We start from the raw sequence: 19,156 nt of genomic DNA on the forward strand, positions 1-19,156 counted from the left end.
TTTTCTTCAAAAATAACAAAACAAAACCCCCCGTGCGCGCTGTATAAGGCAACTGGCTCAAAACTGCACAGTGAGAATACAACCAGAGGGGTAGATTTTAATAAAGTGCACCAGGCGCGAACAAGAGTACGGCGGATTTTAATAGATACGCGCGTAGCCTTTAAAATCCGGGCTCGGCGCCCGCAAGGCTGTGCAAAATCGGCAGCCTGCGCGCACCGAGCTGCGCAGCCTGCCTCCATTCCCTCCCCCACCTTTGTTTGAAGAGTTACGCCTGCGCCGGCTGCGCAATTCCCCGGCCCGCAGCCCCGCCCCCAAATGATGCGCCGCCGCGACACGCTCCCCCCCCCCCCCCCCCCCCCCCCAGGAAAGCCCTGGGACTTACGCGCGTCCCGGGGCTTATGCGCACGCCGAGCCTATTCAACATAGGCTCGACGTGCGCAAGGGGAACTTGGGGCAGGTTTTCGGGGGGGGGGGGGGGGGTACGCGCGTACCCCTTTGAAAATCTGTCCCATAGTGTCCGTCGTATTCTTTCTTTGCTGCTATGAATTTAAAATTTTCAACAAAATGTGTTTGGGGTTTTTTTTTAATAAAACTTGGTTGCACCTAATTTATTTGTTTTTGGGTTTTGTTTTGTTTTGTTTTTTTGTTACTATGAAATTATAGCAGAATACTTTGGCTACAATATTATTTCTGTAAATTTTGCATTTCTTAATCTAAAGACTAAAAAATCCACTATAGAATTCACTAGTGGGGGATGGAAGATTCCAGCACGTCTGGCCACCCAGGTTACTAAAACGTGGCGCCTGGTGCTGTGGAGGGAAGAATGGCTGCGCCCAGCCCACCGTGGACCCAGGCCTCCTTCCTGTCGGCATAGAGTTGAGGCTGGAGGAGAGAGACAAAATGTAGAAACAGCCCCCCCCCCCCCAAAAAAAAAGAGCAAAAAATACAATTTAGAAGGGGAGGAAGAACTGTTGTCCTGGCTCCTAAAACTTTCAGCTGGCATCCAAGTTTTCCACCTCTGCTCATTGCACACAATGAAATCCAAAAGAAAACCCAACTTCTTGGTTTTCGCCATCTTATCTAAAATCTTCTCTCCCAAGCAAAACGGATTCCAAAAGTCCACCCATGTAGAGGCAAGTCAGCAAAAAGAAAAAAACACAATTCAGTTTTCATAACATGAGCTCGGAGAATGTGTGAGAGAGCCGCAGCCTTCATAATTTATTTTAACAAGCCCCCCCCCCCCCCCCCCCAACTCTCCGTCCTAAAAAGAATAAAAAGCTGCAAAGTTAGCCTGCAGAAAGATGTGCGTTTCTCTTTAGGTTAAGTAACGCGGTCGAGATCCAAAAATATTTGTCTTCGGATAAACTTTTTTTTTTTTTTTTTTTTTTTAATTCTTTATTTATTGATATTTTCATTTAACATATAAAGAAAATTAATATACACTTTCAACACTCACTTGAAATACAGCACTTTACATACAATATTTAACATAGTCAATATTGCATATGAAATATTGTTAAGAAAAATTATTGATCTCAAAGTAATTGCAAAAGTAATTACTCATTACTTGTCTTAACATGAAAAAGTATAGATAAACCTACCCTATAAAAGGAAATTAGAGGCTGATATTAGAATCTTTTAAAGAACCCAATGGAGAATAATTAAGATATTATCAAACACCATAGGCATATTCATAACAGCTGGATAAACTTTATAAATGTCCGTCTACTGCTGAGCCCCATTAGGTGTTATATTAACGGGAGAAGACTCAGCTATAGGATTTTAATAGATACGCGCGTAGCCTTTAAAATCCGGGCTCGGCGCCCGCAAGGCTGTGCAAAATCGGCAGCCTGCGCGCACCGAGCTGCGCAGCCTGCCTCCATTCCCTCCCCCACCTTTGTTTGAAGAGTTACGCCTGCGCCGGCTGCGCGATTCCCCGGCCCGCAGCCCCGCCCCCAAATGATGCGCCGCCGCGACACGCTCCCCCCCCCCCCCCCCCCCACCAGGAAAGCCCTGGGACTTACGCGCGTCCCGGGGCTTATGCGCACGCCGAGCCTATTCAACATAGGCTCGGCGTGCGCAAGGGGAACTTGGGGCAGGTTTTCGGGGGGGGGGGGGGGTACGCGCGTACCCCTTTGAAAATCTGTCCCATAGTGTCCGTCGTATTCTTTCTTTGCTGCTATGAATTTAAAATTTTCAACAAAATGTGTTTGGGGTTTTTTTTTAATAAAACTTGGTTGCACCTAATTTTGGGTTTTGGTCTGGTCAGTTTCTTGGTACTGGGAAATAGAAAAAAAAAAAAAGAAGAAAATTGGGGAGACAAGGGACAAGATCAATTGGTTCGTCTTTTCTGTCCTCTGTCTGCCCGTTTGTCTTTGTGTGTTTGTCTGGTGCTGCGAAGTTGTAGTTCAGCGTGGGGCAGGCTCGGAGGGTAATACCCTCCTCTTATTCCCGGAATTGAGTGTCCGTGTGGCTGGGGGAGAGCTTACCGGTGGGCCGGTCACCCTCCCCCCCCAATACCAGGGATTTGACCCTGAAGGGGGTTTAAAAAAAAAAAAAAAAAAAAAGTTACAGCAAAGAGTCATTTAAGACCTGTTGGGGACAGGCAGTGATCTCCCCTGCTTAACCCCGCGTACAAAGCCTGCCCGTGCCTTTCGGACCCCGGAGGGGGTGGCTAGTTCACCCGGCGCGCGCTCGCGTTCCGAATTTCTTCTCACCAGATTTTTGGCGCCTTTTTTCGCTGACAGCACAGCGCTCCATCTTCGGATGCCGCGATCCTCGGCTTGCCGGACATGTGGGGAGGCGGGGGCGCGACTCTCCCGCGAGGGTCTCTGCCCCCGATGTATTCCCGGGGGTGAGGGACCCTCGGGGGGGCCGAGCGCTGCCAGCAGCCGCTCTCCTCGTCCCTCTGCGTCGCGGCACAGCAGCGCCTCAGGCAGCCGGTCTTCGGCCCCTCCTCCCTCGGGGAGGAGTGCGGCGGCCATCTTGGCCACGAGGCAGGATGATTTTTCAGCTTCGGAGGAGGAGGACTCCCCTCCTCCCTCGCCTGACGCGCGCAGCCCGCGCTCCCAGCCCGATGTGGGGTCTCCTCGAGGCCCTCCCTCATCGGATGCCACGAGGAAAGGTTTAAAAAGGTCGGTGCCGTTTTCATCGGATTTTGTGCTTTTAATGCACAAGGCGTTTTTTACAGGCAGAATCCGGCTGGGAGCCGGAGGTGCCCCCTCCCCCGAAGGTGCCCAAAACGACTTCCTTGCCCCGGGGGAGTCCGCCGGGGGGGGGGGGGGTCTGCCGGGGCTACGGCTCCTCGCCCGCGGGGGGGAGGAGCTGCGGACCTGAGCGATACAGGGGCCGCTCCAGAGTCCCCGGGGGCTCCGGATTTGCTGACGACGGACGAGCAGGGGTCCGTAGAGGGGGATGACCCTCAGGTGTTCCGTTTGTTTGCTAAGGAGGAGTTAAGTGCCCTTATTCTCCACGTGCTGCAGGAGCTGGAATTAGTGACGCCGCCTCAGGAGGCGGATTCGTCTACGGGGGATATCGCGATGGCGGGGCTTCGGGCCCCCCCTCAGACTTTTCCTTTCCATCACAAGGTCTTGCAGATTGTCTCAAAGGAATGGGAACTGCCGGAGGCTTCCCTGCGTGTGAACCGAGCCATGGAAAAGTTATATCCCTTACCTAAGGATTCATTGGAACTGTTGAAGACACCCGCGGTAGATTCGGCTGTCACGGCTGTGGTCAAGCATACGACTATCCCCGTGACGGGGGGTATAGCGTTGAAGGACCTCCAAGACCGCAAGCTTGAGGTTTTATTAAAGCGTATTTTTGATGTGGCGGCACTGGGGGTCCGAGCGGCGGCTTGCAGCAGCCTGGTGCAGAGGGCCAACCTCCGCTGGGTTCAGCAGCTGCTGACCATGCAGGAGCTCCCTCCGGGCGAGGCTGAGCAGGCAAATTGTGTGGAAGCAGCGGTCGCTTATACAGCGGATGCCTTGTATGACTTGTTGCGCACATCGGCTCGCATCATGTCCTCGGCGGTCTCAGCCAGGAGGTTGCTGTGGCTCCGTCGTTGGTCGGCGGATGCCACCTCCAAGGCGAGGTTAGGTTCCTTCCCCTTTAAGGGCAAGTTGCTATTTGGCGAGGAGCTGGATCAGCTCATCAAGGATCTGGGTGACAACAAAGTTTACAAGCTGCCGGAGGATAAGCCTCGGCAACCTCGGTCCTTTGGTAACGCCAGGACTCGCTTTCGGGGGCAAAGGCGTTTCCGTGGGGGAAGAGGGAGTTCCTTTTCCCAGCGGCAGCAGGCGACAAGATCCCAGGCCTGGTCTTCTTCTTCCTTTCGTGGCAGGAGGCCTCTACGGGGAGGCTCCTCCCAAGGTTTTGCTGCCATCAAGCCCGCACAATGAAGGTGCGCGGGCCCACTCCTCCATTCCCGTTATCGGAGGCTGGCTGTCCCGGTTCTGGGAGGAGTGGGTCAAAATTACTTCGGATCAATGGGTCCTCGATGTGGTTCGGTACGGCTACGAGTTGGATTTTGTACGTCCCCTCCGGGACCTTTTTATGGTATCGCCGTGCGGCCCGGAAGAAAAACAAGTAGCTATAGCCCAAACGGTCGCTCATCTACAGGCTCTGGGGGCGGTGGTTCCAGTTCCGCGGGACCAGCTTCGGACGGGTCGGTATTCCATATACTTCCTGGTTCCCAAGAAGGAGGGCACCTTCCGACCCATTCTGGATCTCAAAGGAGTAAACAAGGCGTTGCGGGTGCCTCGCTTCCGAATGGAGACCCTCCGGTCTGTTATTGCGGCCGTCCACAAGGGAGAATTTTTGGCTTCTTTGGACCTGACAGAGGCCTATCTACACATCGGAATAAGAGAACGGCATCAAAGGTACTTGAGGTTCATGGTGATGGGGGACCACTACCAGTTCTGCGCCCTCCCATTCGGGTTGGCCACCGCGCCGAGGGTGTTCACCAAAGTTCTCGTGGTGGTAGCGGCTTCCCTCCGCCGCCAAGGCGTCCTTGTGCATCCTTATCTCGACGATTGGCTCATCCGAGCGAAGTCGCATGCGGCTTGCACCCGAGCGGTCTCCTTAGTGGTTCACCAGCTGCAGGAGTTGGGTTGGGTAGTCAACTTTGCGAAGAGCAGACTCGAGCCGACCCAACGCCTGGAGTTCCTGGGAGCTCGGTTCGACACCTTGGTGGGCAAGGTTTTTCTTCCGCAGCAACGCATGCTCAATCTCATGACTCAGGTACGGCGCCTGTTGGAGCTCGAGATCCCCACGGTCTGGGATTATTTACAAGTCATTGGTCATATGGTGTCTACTATGGAGATGGTACAATGGGCTTTTGCGCATATGCGTCCGTTACAAAGAGCGCTTCTGTCTCGGTGGGATCCCCGCTCGGAGGAGTACGGGATCGAATTGCCGTTGCTGGAGCCGGCTCGCTCCAGTCTCTCTTGGTGGTTGACTCCAGACAATCTATTGCAGGGGGTGGACCTCGAACCCCCGTCCTGGTTGGTGGTGACAACGGATGCCAGCCTGTCGGGCTGGGGAGCGGTCTGCCAGTCCCGTGCAGTCCAGGGCACCTGGTCAGCACTCCAAGCAACTTGGTCCATCAACCGATTGGAGACCAGAGCGGTCCGCCTGGCCTTGCGTTGCCTCCTACCACTGGTACGCGGACGAGCAGTCCGAGTTCTGTCGGACAATGCGACCACGGTGGCGTACATAAATCGACAAGGCGGCACGAAAAGCCAAGCAGTAGCGACAGAGGCGGCGCTGTTGATGTCCTGGGCGGAACGGCACATAGAGCGTCTCGTGGCCACCCACATTGCCGGCGTGGACAACGTTCAGGCGGATTACCTCAGCCGGCAGCACCTAGATCCAGGAGAATGGGAGCTCTCGTCGGAGGCGATGGCTCTCATCACACGGCGTTGGGGGACCCCGCGCTTGGACCTCATGGCGACCCGTCTAAATGCAAAGGCGGTGCGCTTCTTCAGCCGGAGGAGAGAGCACATGTCAGAAGGGGTAGACGCACTGGTCCTTCCGTGGCCACGTCACATTCTTCTTTATGTGTTCCCTCCGTGGCCCCTGGTAGGGAAAGTGTTAAGGCGCATAGAGTCACATCACGGTCCGGTGATTCTCGTGGCTCTGGAATGGCCGCGGCGTCCGTGGTTCGCGGATCTGGTCAACTTGGCGGTCGACGGCCCACTGCGTCTCGGGCATCTTCCCAATCTTCTTCGCCAGGGTCCAGTATTTTTCGATCTGGCGGATCATTTTTGTCTGGCGGCTTGGCTTATGAAAGGAAGCGGTTGAAGAAGAGAGGTTATTCGGATGCGGTGGTGTCTACTCTCCTTCGGGCGCGTCGGTCTTCCACTACACTCGCTTACGCGAGGGTTTGGAAGGTCTTCCATGATTGGTGTGACACGGCGGGTATCTCGACCAGACGTTCGTCCGTGGCGGATATCCTTATGTTTTTACAGGATGGCCTGAAGAAGGGCTGTCGCAATGAAAACACCTCAGACGGTCTTCAGGGTGAAGCGTGCTCCCCCGGCTTTTGGGAAGACTGCTCTTTTATTATAAAATGATCACATAGCATTTCATATGATACATACGTCACATATTTTCCTGCTACAATGTTTTCCACCATCAGTGTTTATGCTGACCTTTTACTACGTGGGTGCAAGTGGGCAGTAGGTGCAAGCGGTCAGTCCAGGCAGGGAGGGAGGAGGTCATTAGCTGGTCATGAGGCAATGGTACTGAGCTACCTAGGTGTGAAAACCCACAGAAATGCAAGTAGGTCATAAGCTATTCTGGGGCTGCAGAAAAGCTTGCACGATGTTTCCTGCTGACTTCCTGTTAGCTGGGGGCAGGAAGTATGTTTACTTGCTAAAACTTGCTGCGGTCGGCACAAAACGTTTTCTTTATACTAAGAGTAGGTGTTAAGGAAAAACCAGTTTAGAGATGGCAATGGAGTTTCCCCTTTCCATGACGTGGTGTTCCAGCGAGCCTGGAAAGCAGAACTCCTATCCCACAAAGGGCTTAGCGTATAATTCGCTGCGAGTTCAGGTGGCGGCTCTGGGCTGCTTGAGGGGTAAGGTCGAAGGCTCTTCCCTTGCGAGTCATCCAGATGTGGCACGGTTTCTGCGAGGGGTTAGAAACTTGTGTCCTCCCGTCAGGCTTCCCTGTCCGTCTTGGAACTTGAACTTGGTACTCCGTGGTTTGTGTGCGGCGCCGTTTGAACCTATCAAGGCGGCTTCCTTAAAGGATCTGACTCTCAAGACGATTTTTCTTGTGGCCATTTCTTCGGCTCGCCGGGTTTCGGAGCTTCAGGCTCTCTCTTGTAGGGAACCTTTTTTGCGCATCTCGGCGTCGGGAGTTTCTCTACGGACTGTCCCTTCCTTCTTGCCGAAGGTGGTCTCCACGTTTCATGTCAACCAGACGGTGGAATTGCCTTCCTTTTCGGACGAGGACCTCCAGTCTTCTCAAGGTAGGGATTTGAGACGTCTCGATGTTCGACGGATTCTTTTGCGCTATTTGGAAGTTACCAACGAGTTTCGAAAGTCGGATCACCTTTTCGTGTTGTGGAACGGTCCCAGGAAGGGGCTCCCAGCTTCCAAGGCTACCATTGCACGCTGGTTAAAGGAGGCTATTGCGTCTACGTATGTTGCCTGTGGTAAGCCGGTTCCCACTGGGCTCAAGGCTCATTCTCTGCGTTCTCAGGCTACTTCGTGGGCGGAGAATCACTTGGTCTCTTGTCAAGAGATTTGCAGGGCAGCCACGTGGAAATCCTGGCATACTTTTTCCAGGCATTATCGACTTGATGTCCGTGGCCCTCTTACAGAGTCCTTTGGGAGCAGTGTGATTCGAGCGGGACTCTCAGGGTCCCACCCCAGTTAAGGCGGCTCGGGTACATCCCAGCTGTCTGGACTGATCCTGGTACGTACTGGGAAAGGAAAATTAGGTTCTTACCTTTGCTAATTTTCGTTCCAGTAGTACCATGGATCAGTCCAGACGCCCGCCCTTGGTGCTTCTGGGAGTCCGCTCGTATTCTGTTGTTTTACAGTGCAGTTTTTTGTCTTGTGTCGGTCGCCACAGTGTCATGTGGCCGGTTGCCATTTTGTGGTGTTCTTGTTGTACATTTGTGGTGTCCTGTTTGTTGTTCTGGTTTTTACCTGTTTTCAAGGATGTGGCTACTTGATCTAGTCACTGGTTAAAAAAAAAAAAAAAAAAAAAAGTTTTTGTGGGGGGACTTGGTATGTAGTGCTTAAGTCATTCCTTCTGCTTTGATATCACATATACTGAAGGACCGCAGGAGGCACACCAGTATATCTAGGGGGTGCTTTCAGTTTTCTCTCTGACTCCATCTGCTGGAGGGGAGGCATAACCCAGCTGTCTGGACTGATCCATGGTACTACTGGAACGAAAATTAGCAAAGGTAAGAACCTAATTTTCCTTTTTAAACCCAGCTAAACTAACTGCTGTAACCACATCCTCTGGCAAAGAATTCCAGAGCTTAATTGCGCTGAGCGAAAAATAATTTTCTCCGATTAGTTTTAAATGTGCTACTTGCTAACTTCATGGAGTGCCCCCTAGTCCTTGTACTGCTTCTGTGGGTGCCTTTGCATCTCTGGGTTTTAGTCCTACATTGCTTTAGTGTTGTGCCGTTGTCTTTCCTATTTTGCCTGCTCAACTCCTGCCGGCCTCTAGTAACCAAGAGGAAGGAGGGCAACGCAGGCAGAAGACGTCTGTCTCTACACTCGCCGGAACCCACCAGACTTGCCCAGCCTGTGCACTGCCCCACTCTTGGGTTTGGGGGGGGGGGGGTCCCATCTCCGGCTGACTACGCCGTTACAGCTGTTTATATGGAATTTCCATTCTTCATACGCTACTGGGGTCAGCAGTCCAAGACCCAGAATTTCATGTGCAAGAACGTCTCTGGTGAATAAATAAAACTCCAGCCTGCAATATGCCCCATATCTCCTGGAACCAGCACTGCAGCAGTGCAGAGCGAAAAGCTGCCATTCTGCAGTCCTTTGTTATCTTCAGCCACAGGACCAAAAGAAGGCTGTAATTGCCTTTTTTTTTTTTTTTGTAAGGGTTAAAACGGTGAATGTTTGGTTCCCCCTCTCCTCCCCTAGCCGTTGCCTCCCAGGCTTGACTTCGGATCGTTGTGAGGAATTTTTTTTTTGCGTGCTGTTGTTGAAATGTTAGCTGCGTTTCAGTTTTGGGTCTGTTAGGAGGGGGATGCATCGGAGTGGCCAATGCCCATGGCGCATTAGGGCAGGATAATGCTTGGCTACTTTAACAGATGTCGATTGTATCTGTCAGATGTTAAAATGACAGTTTTCCAGCATTACTCTTATTGACTCAAACATAAACTGCCGATACAGAATTGTTAACAGCACTTACGGCTAATCATCTCTGTCAGTGCAGCACGGGCCACAAATCAATTTCCTGCTTTTTATTGCGTGGCCAGAGCCTTTGCTTGGTGTCTGTGTTTCTGCCTAAACAGATGTGATTTGCTTTTTTTTTTTTATCATGCACAGTTGATTGATGTAATAGTTTCCTGTGGTTAGGAAGCTCCGGTTTTTGTTAATTGTGGTCATTTTTATTTTGTTGGGGGGTCATGGGGAGAGCGTTCTCGAGTCGCTGTTTTTGTATCTTCAGTAGAGGCCAGCGTTGAAAGCCAACCATCTCAAGGCAGGAGGGGTGTCAGGATTTGCCGTGACTGCTGCCTTGTGTCAGGCTGTCGGCGGGCAGAGGCCCTGCTGTGCCAGGCCTGCAAATAGATTGTGCTGCACTGGGAGGATAGGGTTGACAGCTGCAGTTGCCAAATGCAAGCAAACTGGCAAATTCACTTGAAGGTATGCCACTCTCTGGTATTCTCCCATTGAGGTCTTTTGCTGCAGTTTTTCGCAGCAACTGGCACTGCTTTTCTACAGAAGACACAAGAACATTGGAGGCTTTTTGTATGATGTATTCTGCTGTTAGCGTATTCAAGAAAAGGATGGAACAGCTCTCCTATGAGGAAAGGCTGAAGAGGTTAGGGCTGTTCAGCTTGGAGAAGAGATGGCTGAGGGGGGATATGATAGAGGTCTTTAAAATCATGAGAGGTCTTGATAGAGTAGATGTGACTCGGTTATTTACACTTTCGAATAATAGAAGGACTAGGGGGCACTCCATGAAGTTAGCAAGTAGCACATTTAAGACTAATCGGAGAAAATTATTTTTCATCAAAAACACCATTAAGCTCGAGGATGTGGTTAGTGCAGTTAGTGTAGCTGGGTTTAAAAAATGTTTGGAGAAGTTCTTGGAGGAGAAATCCATTGACTGCTATTAATCAAGATTACTTAGGGAATAGCCACTGCTATTAATTGCATCAGTAGCATGCGATCTTCTTAGTGTTTGGGTAATTGCCAGGTTCTTGTGGCCTGGTTTGGCCTCTGTTGGTAACAGGATGCTGGGCTTGATGGACCCTTGGTCTGACCCAGCATGGCCATTTCTTATATTCTTATGATCCAGAAAACACCTCTGGAACATATTTTTTATTTTGTTTTGTTCAAAATGAACCTACGCTGAATTACATCAAGGTCATAGAGTATTACACTGCTTACACCCAACTATTTAAAAGCATGCTGTCAGAGTGGGTAAGATGGGAGCGACCATCCTGTTTGTAACCACGGTGGAGCAGCAGAGAGATGCGGTTTACGTCACAGGGGACAATGAAAGTAAAAGAGATCATCCAGCAGAGGCATCAAGGGCTGACCCAGTGGCCAATTTTAGGTTTGATTTCCAAATGAGGCTTCTGCTCGCTAGGATGGCCAGGGCATGCGGTGCTGTGATGGTTAGCTTGCACTGTCCCCCCACCCTTGGGGGACCGGGGTGAGACATTGGTCACTGAGCACTGAACAGCAGCGATACCTAGCAGGCAGGCTCAATGTGCGGGTTCTGGAGGGAGTCAGGAGTATCGCTCTGCTAACTGAGCGGCAGGCGGGGAGGGTGTGCTAGAGGGGACTCTTATTCAGCTGAAGCATATCCCAATTAGTGTGCAAGCTCGACCAGAACAAACCAGCTGCAGTTTGCCAGCTGTTGATGACACTTAGCCCGTCATGATCTTACCCTGCTGCAGGCACTATACCAGTCCATGCCCAGGTCACATTCTTTCTCAGAGAAGGGCACTGCATGGTGTGTGCCTTCACCAGGCGACGTGTATTTATTTATTGAGTTTTATATACCGTCATTTGGTAAAGCCATCACAAGGGTTTACAAAAGCTCAAAATGCAAGATTTTTAACAATTGAGCAAAAAGGGATAACAGGAAGTATATTAAACAAAGGAGAGATATTCAATTGCAAAGATATTAACTGGCATTTGCCCTACAGGTTGCACTAAGGGGCGCGACAAAGGGGAGGACCCCTTTGTCGCGCCCCTTCGGCGCGCGGCGCCTTTCAACGGTCGGAGCTGCCCCTGGTGACGTCGGGGGAGGGCGGGGCTTCCGATCAGGTCTCTCCCTCACATTGCAGTTCTGGTTTGTTTTTTTTTCCCCCTTTTTCAGTTTCAGGTGTTATTTTTTCTTTTCTCTTCCCATGGCGATGGAGAAGGGCCGCAGTTTTAGCAAAAAGGACAGGGTTGCCATATTCATTGTTTTTATTGTAAGTCGTCCTGAGCATTACCCCGACCTGGTGGTTAATCCGATTAGGATAACAGATAGACTCGTGTGCTATTGAAGTGAAAGTTTATATACTTAAAGGAGAAAGAACCTCCAAAAAGTGCTCCTCCACCTATGCAGTTTGACATCAACATGTGTGTGGCGCCTTGCATCATAAAGTTGTAATTAGGCCACGCTTTGCCCTTCAGGTGCTAAGGAAGTGGCCCCAGTGTGCGATATCCGAAAGCTTTCAAAGGAACAGCAGATCTTCTGCTTAACTTGCATCTGTTATGCATCCGATGGAGCCATCGTGTGAGCCATCCCGGCATTCACTGGTAACTTAAATAACTGCATCGGTGTGGCTCAAAAAGCCTTCATTTCTATACCACACAGCAACCGTGTTTGAGGCTCAGTTTGGGAATTTTTTTTAATTATTATTATTATCCAAAGCACTTTGCAGAGCAGCACTGAACAGAAGAGGGGCATCTCAGTGGTAGAGAGAGAAATGAGAGGGCTGCGGAGAATATGTGAGCTTTAAATGCCATCCCTGGAAAAGGGAGCAGGTGGGATGTAAATGAATACATAGAGTTTGGGTCTAGCAGTGCAAGGGGACAGAAAGCAGAAGTAGCACCCTGTAAAGAAGGGGAGAGGTTGGAGAGTATCTGGATGGCAGGAGGCACCGGGCGGGTCTAATCTAGAGATGTGAGCAGCGGCGCGGGCTTGTCCCATACCGCTAGCCATAACAAAGGGAGAGGCGCGCACAGGCAGGGTTTGGGGGGGGGGGGATGGATCGAACAGTAAGACGTAAGCCAATAGTAATTTAAAATCCTGGCGCTGCTATTGGTTAGCGCTGCTAACGGACCTAGGTTCAGTCAGCGCGGGCAACGAGCAAGGGAGGGAGCCCAATCTGAGCGGGGCTTTTCGGTTTCCCTCCCTGTTGTGTCGGAAATGGTCCTGTTGTTCAATGCATTGCTTGCTGTGAATTTTGTCGCAGTTGATGCAGAAACCCGAACCCAAGCTTAATGTGTATATAAATTGTTTGTTAATTGACACGGGGGGGAGGGGGGGCGAGTCTCGTGCAGTGGGGTGGAGGGGGGGGGGCTGCTGCATGAGAAGGTCAAAAGAGCTAGGGGCTACAGCTCATTGACCACGGCTTACCATTGCTGGGACGAGGCGGGGTAAGTAAAGGGGTGAATTGCCTACCACTGGGACGTGGTGGTGAGTAACAAGAACGGAACTGGAAAAGGGGGGGGGGGGAGGGGGAGCAAGTTGGGCCGACATGTTGTCGGCCACCTGTTTATTGTACGGGCTCGGGTTGTTGAAATAAACTGTGGCCTTTAATAACGCCAACACTTATCTGAATTATTTGAGGGGAGGAGGGGAGCCTATTAAGCCAAGCGCAGATCTTGATTCCTTTGTTAAGCCAGAACTCAGGTGGTGCCGCAGGAGCGGAAAGAAAGAGCCGGACACTGGAGCCTGGCAGATTGGGCCGGGTGGCGAACGAAGCGGAAACGAAAGGGGTGTGGGGTCCAGGCTCACTCCCCAGTTACAGGCCAAAGTGGGGAGCAAAAGATGGGAAGATAAACTTCTTCAAAGTAAAATGTCACTTTTCCCACAGGGAGATAGGGTCCTGAAAGTACAATCCTGGTTTAAGTTTACGCCACACAATAGAGGAAAAAACAAAACAAATAAATGTGCTCTAATATCCCACCTCAGATAGAGGATTTTAAACAAAAAATTTTTAAACAAAAAAATTTTTGGTATGAAATGACCATATCGGCAAGCCTGGCGACGTGCTCCTAATTGCTTATAAGGAGCCGTCCGGACTTTTCATCATTTACGGTCACAGTCTTTGTTTTCCAGATATTACATATAAGGTATTTATTTAATTTTTCTATTTTTAATAATTTTTTAGCATTTTAGATATCCACTGGACAAGAAGAGGTAGCTCGACACCCGGCTGCTTCCGGCTGCTTCCGTCGGTCTAGAAGAGAATCGAGACGTGGACTGTCCAAAGATGAAGGATATTGGGTAGTCTATTATTACAAGAAGAGACCGCTATTTAATGAAAATGTTTGGCGGGCAAGAATAAGATACGCTCCCGAAGAAGCAGTGCTTTAAAAATTTGGCGGGAGCTGTTTGATTGCGTGTACGCTCCTGAAGAAGCAGAAGTGAAACATCGGCCGGGTGTCGAGCTACCTCTTCTTGTCCAGTGGATATCTAAAATGCTAAAAAATTATTAAAAATAGAAAAATTAAATAAATACCTTATATGTAATATCTGGAAAACAAAGACTGTGACCGTAAATGATGAAAAGTCCGGACGGCTCCTTATAAGCAATTAGGAGCACGTCGCCAGGCTTGCCGATATGGTCATTTCATACCAAAAAATTTTTTGTTTAAAATCCTCTATCTGAGGTGGGATATTAGAGCACATTTATTTGTTTTGTTTTTTCCTCTATTGTGGTGAGTGTAATACATTGGAAAAACAGGAGCTCTTGTTTGTAATTAAGTTTACTCGAACAAGTTTAAAACTCGTTTGTCATTTAAAACTGAACTTATCACTGAATACGTGCTCAGCTGGCTGGAAGCGGTTTCAGGACCTTGAAAGACCTTTATTGTATTATATTTTGCTGTGGTGAACTGAATTTGGATGTAGAAGAAGTGGATTCTTTGCAGGTTTTGATGCCTTTTATTGGGCTGGTGTGAAAATTCTGTAGCGGTGTTGCTGCAAGCGAGCGTCTGAGTCCAGACGGGCCCCTTCGTGAGATGGGCATCGCAAGCATAATTGGAAGTTTCAGTTTTCCAGATCTACAAAGCTAGAGCCAAGAGCTTGTGCAGATTTGGGGGGCAGCTAATGTGCTGTAAAAGCTGGGCTGGCGGACACCCGCGAGTCTCATGGGCTCCCAGCATGTTCCCCCCACTGCCCTTTCACCCCCCCCTTGGGCTGCCGGCACCCATTCAGTAAGATGGGGCAGCGCGCTGGAAATCTTCTCCAGCTGTTGTAAAAGAAAAACAGTGAACCCTGCCAGCTTCCGACAGATGTTTGCAAGTGTAGGGGGTTTGCAGTGGTCTGGGAAGAGCCACAGAGCAGTCTCCTCCCAATACCTAAATGGGATCTGTCGTTTCGCTGCTGTGAAGTCTGCAGAACAAAGATAAAGTGAGGACAGCAGGCATGTTTTTATTTTTCACATTTCTGACTGTAGTTTTGTCTTTTTTTATATTTATTTATATATATATATATATATATATTTTTTTTTTTTTTTTTTTTTTTGGAAGGCTTCATTCTTCCATCCCTTTCCAAAGTCAGGCAAATAACCTTTCTGTAGACCAGAGTTGTTTAAAGAAGGAACAGAATCCTTCAGTCTGTCCCGTCCTGTCTAGAGTTTCAGCAGGGGGGCGGGGAAGGGCTGCTTATCCACAGCCAGATGCATTGTTAAAAGTTCATACTATCACTTTGACATTTAGAGCAGGACTCGGTGTCTTTGTAAATTTCTCTTCCTATTACCAGTGCTGGGCTCTGGGCTCAGGCCGCTGCACAAACCATAACATTTTTTCGCGAGTGATTGATCTGGATTATGTGTCCTGGCCATCAGAAGGATCCTGGGACGTTGCTTCTGTAAACCGTAATACAATCCGGCGCTGGGGGTTCAGTTACCATCTTTCTTAGACCTGTTGGCGATACTCAATCCTCCTGGATTTGGGAATGAGACTTATCGGATGACTTCCAGAAAAAAAAAAAAAAATCAAAAGCCCCCTCATTTTCTCTGTTCCCCTGTTAAATAACTCAACACATCTGGTAACACTGTAGGAGCATTGTCCTTTCTCTTCCTATCTGGTTCCTGTTGCCACAATATTGCTTGGGTATCTGGTTACCTAGAGGGTAACATGATTAAAAAAAAGACTTTCATGGTTTATAAAAATTAACCCATATGAGGCACAAGGAAATGGCAGTGGTTTTATCTGCAGCATTTCTGAAGTTATATAAAACATCTCCAACACATGCCCATGGATTGTGAGTGTTGAATGTTACATACACACAGCTCTACACGGATATATAAAATATGGAAGTTACGCAACGTAGAAGGATCTCAAATAGTTCCAAACCCAAGAAGGGTTCACTCATTTTATTCTTTGTAAAATAAATATAAAGGCAAACCCATCCCTCCCCCAAAATAAAGCCTGCCTGTCTGTGTAAAAGAGTAAGGCTGAAGAATGTCTGGGGCTATGGAGAAGGATCCTTCAGCTCAAGCGTCTTCTGTTACAAAGAACGATAAAGGGCTGAAACCCAATCCTTTAATTCAGTCAGAACTGGGCAGAATTATAGGAAGCCAAGACCGAGGATCGGATGGCCTCCAAAACTGCCTGCAGAGGAAATTAAACGTGCAGGGAAGGAGAGCGCGGTGAGCAGCCGGAGGGAGAGCCCCAGGCTGTGCTTGCTCCTTTGAGAGAGAGAGAGAGAGCTGCAGTGCAGGAAGTCTCTGTTTTAATTCAATTATTTTGTTGCCCGCAAATCTAATGTACGGTAGTTCCAGTAAAACTGTTTACGTTCAGAGTCGAGTTCGGTTCACACTTGCATTAAGTGGAAAAAAAAAAAGAGCCTGCGAGACGGTGAAGATGATATGTACAGATTGATAAGTGTAACTCAAGCCAGTTTCATATCATAGACAGCAGTTATGCAGATGGAATGTGTAACCAAAGCGCACGGCTCCTCGGGCGTGCTCCCAGCCTAGGGTCGCGTCATGGTGCGGTAGAGGAGAGCTGTCATCTGCATCTCGCTCTTTCTTTGCATCGAGGCCCTGTCCCCTCCTCCCAGTGGGAGGATGGCTGTGGTATAACCTTTCTCAGGTTCAATGAAGCCCACCTGGCTAACGGTGCGGTTGGTGTGGGCCGGGGTGCGTTGGAGAACGGGGACTGGAAGAGCTTCTCAGCAGCGGACGGCTACGGCTGTGGAGGAGTAAAGGTGGTGAGATGGATTATCTTCGGGGCATGGTGGGATTGGAGAGAAGGGTGAATGGGTTGTGGGAAGAAGGGAACTGGGGTGACCGTATACTGAAAAGGAGCTTGGGAGAATCAGACAAGTTTAACCTGGGAACGCAGCAGAATAAGGATTGTTTTATTTTTAGAAATTCATAAATCACTTTGAGCTGGCTGTAGAAGCAATTAAATGTAAAAATAAAACTTTTGGAGAATTCTCTGCCATATTGATTGATGGTGAAAAGCAAATTACAGTTTGTGCTTTTTTTGCTCTTTATATGAGAAAGAAAGGGTGCAATCCTGAACCGCCAAGCTGGTTACAAGATTCCGAGTTATTGGGCGAGGCATGAGCCATACTTGTATCTTCCAACCCTACAAACAAAATAATTGAAGAAGAGAGGTTTCGGTGTTGCACGTCTGCTTACAGCGATGAAGCATCAAATGAACCTGCAAGTGAGAGAGTCAGACTGGTCCAGAATCCGTGTATGATTTCTGCAGCGAAAAATGCAAAGAATCATCCTGCGATGCCACAGAAATAACCTGGCAAATGAAGAATGGACGGCAATCTGAAAAGGAAGTTTAGTGAAACACCCTTGGCCGTGTTATCAAGCAGTTTCAAACCAACTTATTTCCGCTTTGTTACCCTGTTTGACAGCGGATTTGTGCGAGTAAAGTTTTCCAGCTCTGTCGTAGATCAAGGGAACAAAGAAGGCTGCCTCAAGCCAGGGAATGAAGAGTCGAGAGCAGCCCGGTCAACGTTTCCAGTCCACATCAAGGCAGACTTGTATTTTTCACTAAAAATGTCTTTTGGGGGGGGTTTGTTTTCACATTTGTATTAATTGGTGGAGGGGAGGAGGACTGGTGCCTCACACAATCTGTATTAATGAAAATGTGCCTCAGACAGGAAAAGGTTGAAATGGTCAGAACAGTTTGGAAAGCTGTTTTTTGATGTCCAGAGGTCCTGTCCACTGCAGCTTCGCCTCTGTCTTCCAGGAATGCTGCTGCTTCCAGCCGATCTTTCTGGGTCTAGGCGTGGCCTGGATGGAGCAGACCTGATCCTTCCCAAAAGATAACATGCAGTGCTCATGCCAAGGTCCCTTGGCGTTCAGCCCTGTGGGCAAATGTAATGGTAGCTGCTAAACCTGGTACACACACTCGCTCTGGGGCCCCGTTCGGGCACACCCCAAAAGAACATTTTAAAAACTCAATAAAATGGTTACTCCTGTCATTTTTGCTACACCAGACTAACATGGCTATCCTTCTGAAGATTTAAAAACGCAGTCTTTAACACCTCATAATATAATTCGGCGCTAGGCCCTGTCTGCGGGTACTTCCTGTCTGTGGCTACGTTCCACAGAAAAAGCCATAAGGGAAAAAGGAGAAAGAAAAACTCCACAATGTTCTTCTAAATGCAGTTTGTTTGGGCCCCGCTCACTGCATGGCTTTGTTAGCTTCCATGGCTGTGTTCACTAGTCAAAATAATTAGAAAGAAATTCCAAGCAAACAGTTCCAGCAGCAGGAAAAAAGATAATGCTCCCCTGAACACAGTTTATTTGGGCCTTCCCTTTGCTCAAACTCACTCTGCTGCAATCCTTGCTACCACCAGGAACTTGTAGCCTGCCTCTTCTACTCAGGGAATCCAACCCCCCCCCCCCCCTTCCCTTTCCAACGTTCCCCTTTAAGATGCTACCAGCACTGCTGGTGTGCCTAGAGTCTCCGCCCTCCCATACTCAGAGACACACCCCCTTCCAAGGCCTGATGGGAGTCATAGTCCTACCAGTACAACTGCTTGCTCTTGGGGGTGGGGGTCTCAGTCTCCAGCCCGGTGACTCTATTCTGATGCTAGCCTGCCTAGGGCCTTCTCTGGTGCTGCTCTGAAGACTTGGGGTAAGAGTTCCCCCCTCATCCCACTACGTTGGTCTGCATGTGTTGTACCTTCGAGATGAGGTATCTGCTGTTGGCGATTCCGATAAGCCTCTCCAGTGAGCTGCAACCAGTAGCCCATGCTCGCTTGGGAAGTTCATGCGAATCCTTTAACCAGACCTTTTTTGGTTATTGCCCACCATGCACAAGCCGTTGTACAGTAGGTAAAGTTTCTCTGCATTAGTGATGTCCTTCCCAGTTGAAATGCTTCCAATCAGACCCTCATTTTAAATCTAATTACTTGTTATAAATGCAGTAGTACAGTTTAATTAAAAGTATTCTCTTTCTTTTTCAGGTTCTAGAACTGATATCGAGTGCAATAGGTGATTTGGTACAGGGCATTTACTATGAAAATTCTAATTTACCAGAGGTAAGCATTTTAAGAAAATTTTGTCGTCAATACATAAAATACTTTTGCTGACACGAGTTAGATGAATGTTTTAATTGTTAGACTATGTGTAAATTTGTTTAGTTTCCCAGAGCATCGGGAAATCCTGGTGCAACCACGTGGTATCAGAGGAAAACTCGCATCGTGCCAAACAGTGAAGGAACGAGCAAGCTCTAAATTTGTAAAAAAAAAATTAAAGAATTGGGATTAGAACACAAACCCTGAGCGAGACTAC

The 19,156-nt window shown here is 49.1% G+C and overlaps 1 protein-coding gene across 1 annotated transcript in view; it reads left to right on the top strand.

The window, feature by feature from the left end:
- PDSS2 (decaprenyl diphosphate synthase subunit 2) overlaps positions 1-19,156 on the top strand; it is a 325,971-nt gene that overhangs the window by 242,351 nt on the left and 64,464 nt on the right. The window contains exon 4 of the mRNA XM_029595318.1: positions 18,829-18,903. Within this exon, the coding sequence (XP_029451178.1) occupies positions 18,829-18,903 (75 nt within the window). The remainder of the gene's footprint in view (positions 1-18,828; positions 18,904-19,156) is intronic.

The sequence above is a fragment of the Rhinatrema bivittatum genome, chromosome 3 (genome assembly GCF_901001135.1).
Source record: "Rhinatrema bivittatum chromosome 3, aRhiBiv1.1, whole genome shotgun sequence".
NCBI lineage: Eukaryota > Metazoa > Chordata > Amphibia > Gymnophiona > Rhinatrematidae > Rhinatrema > Rhinatrema bivittatum.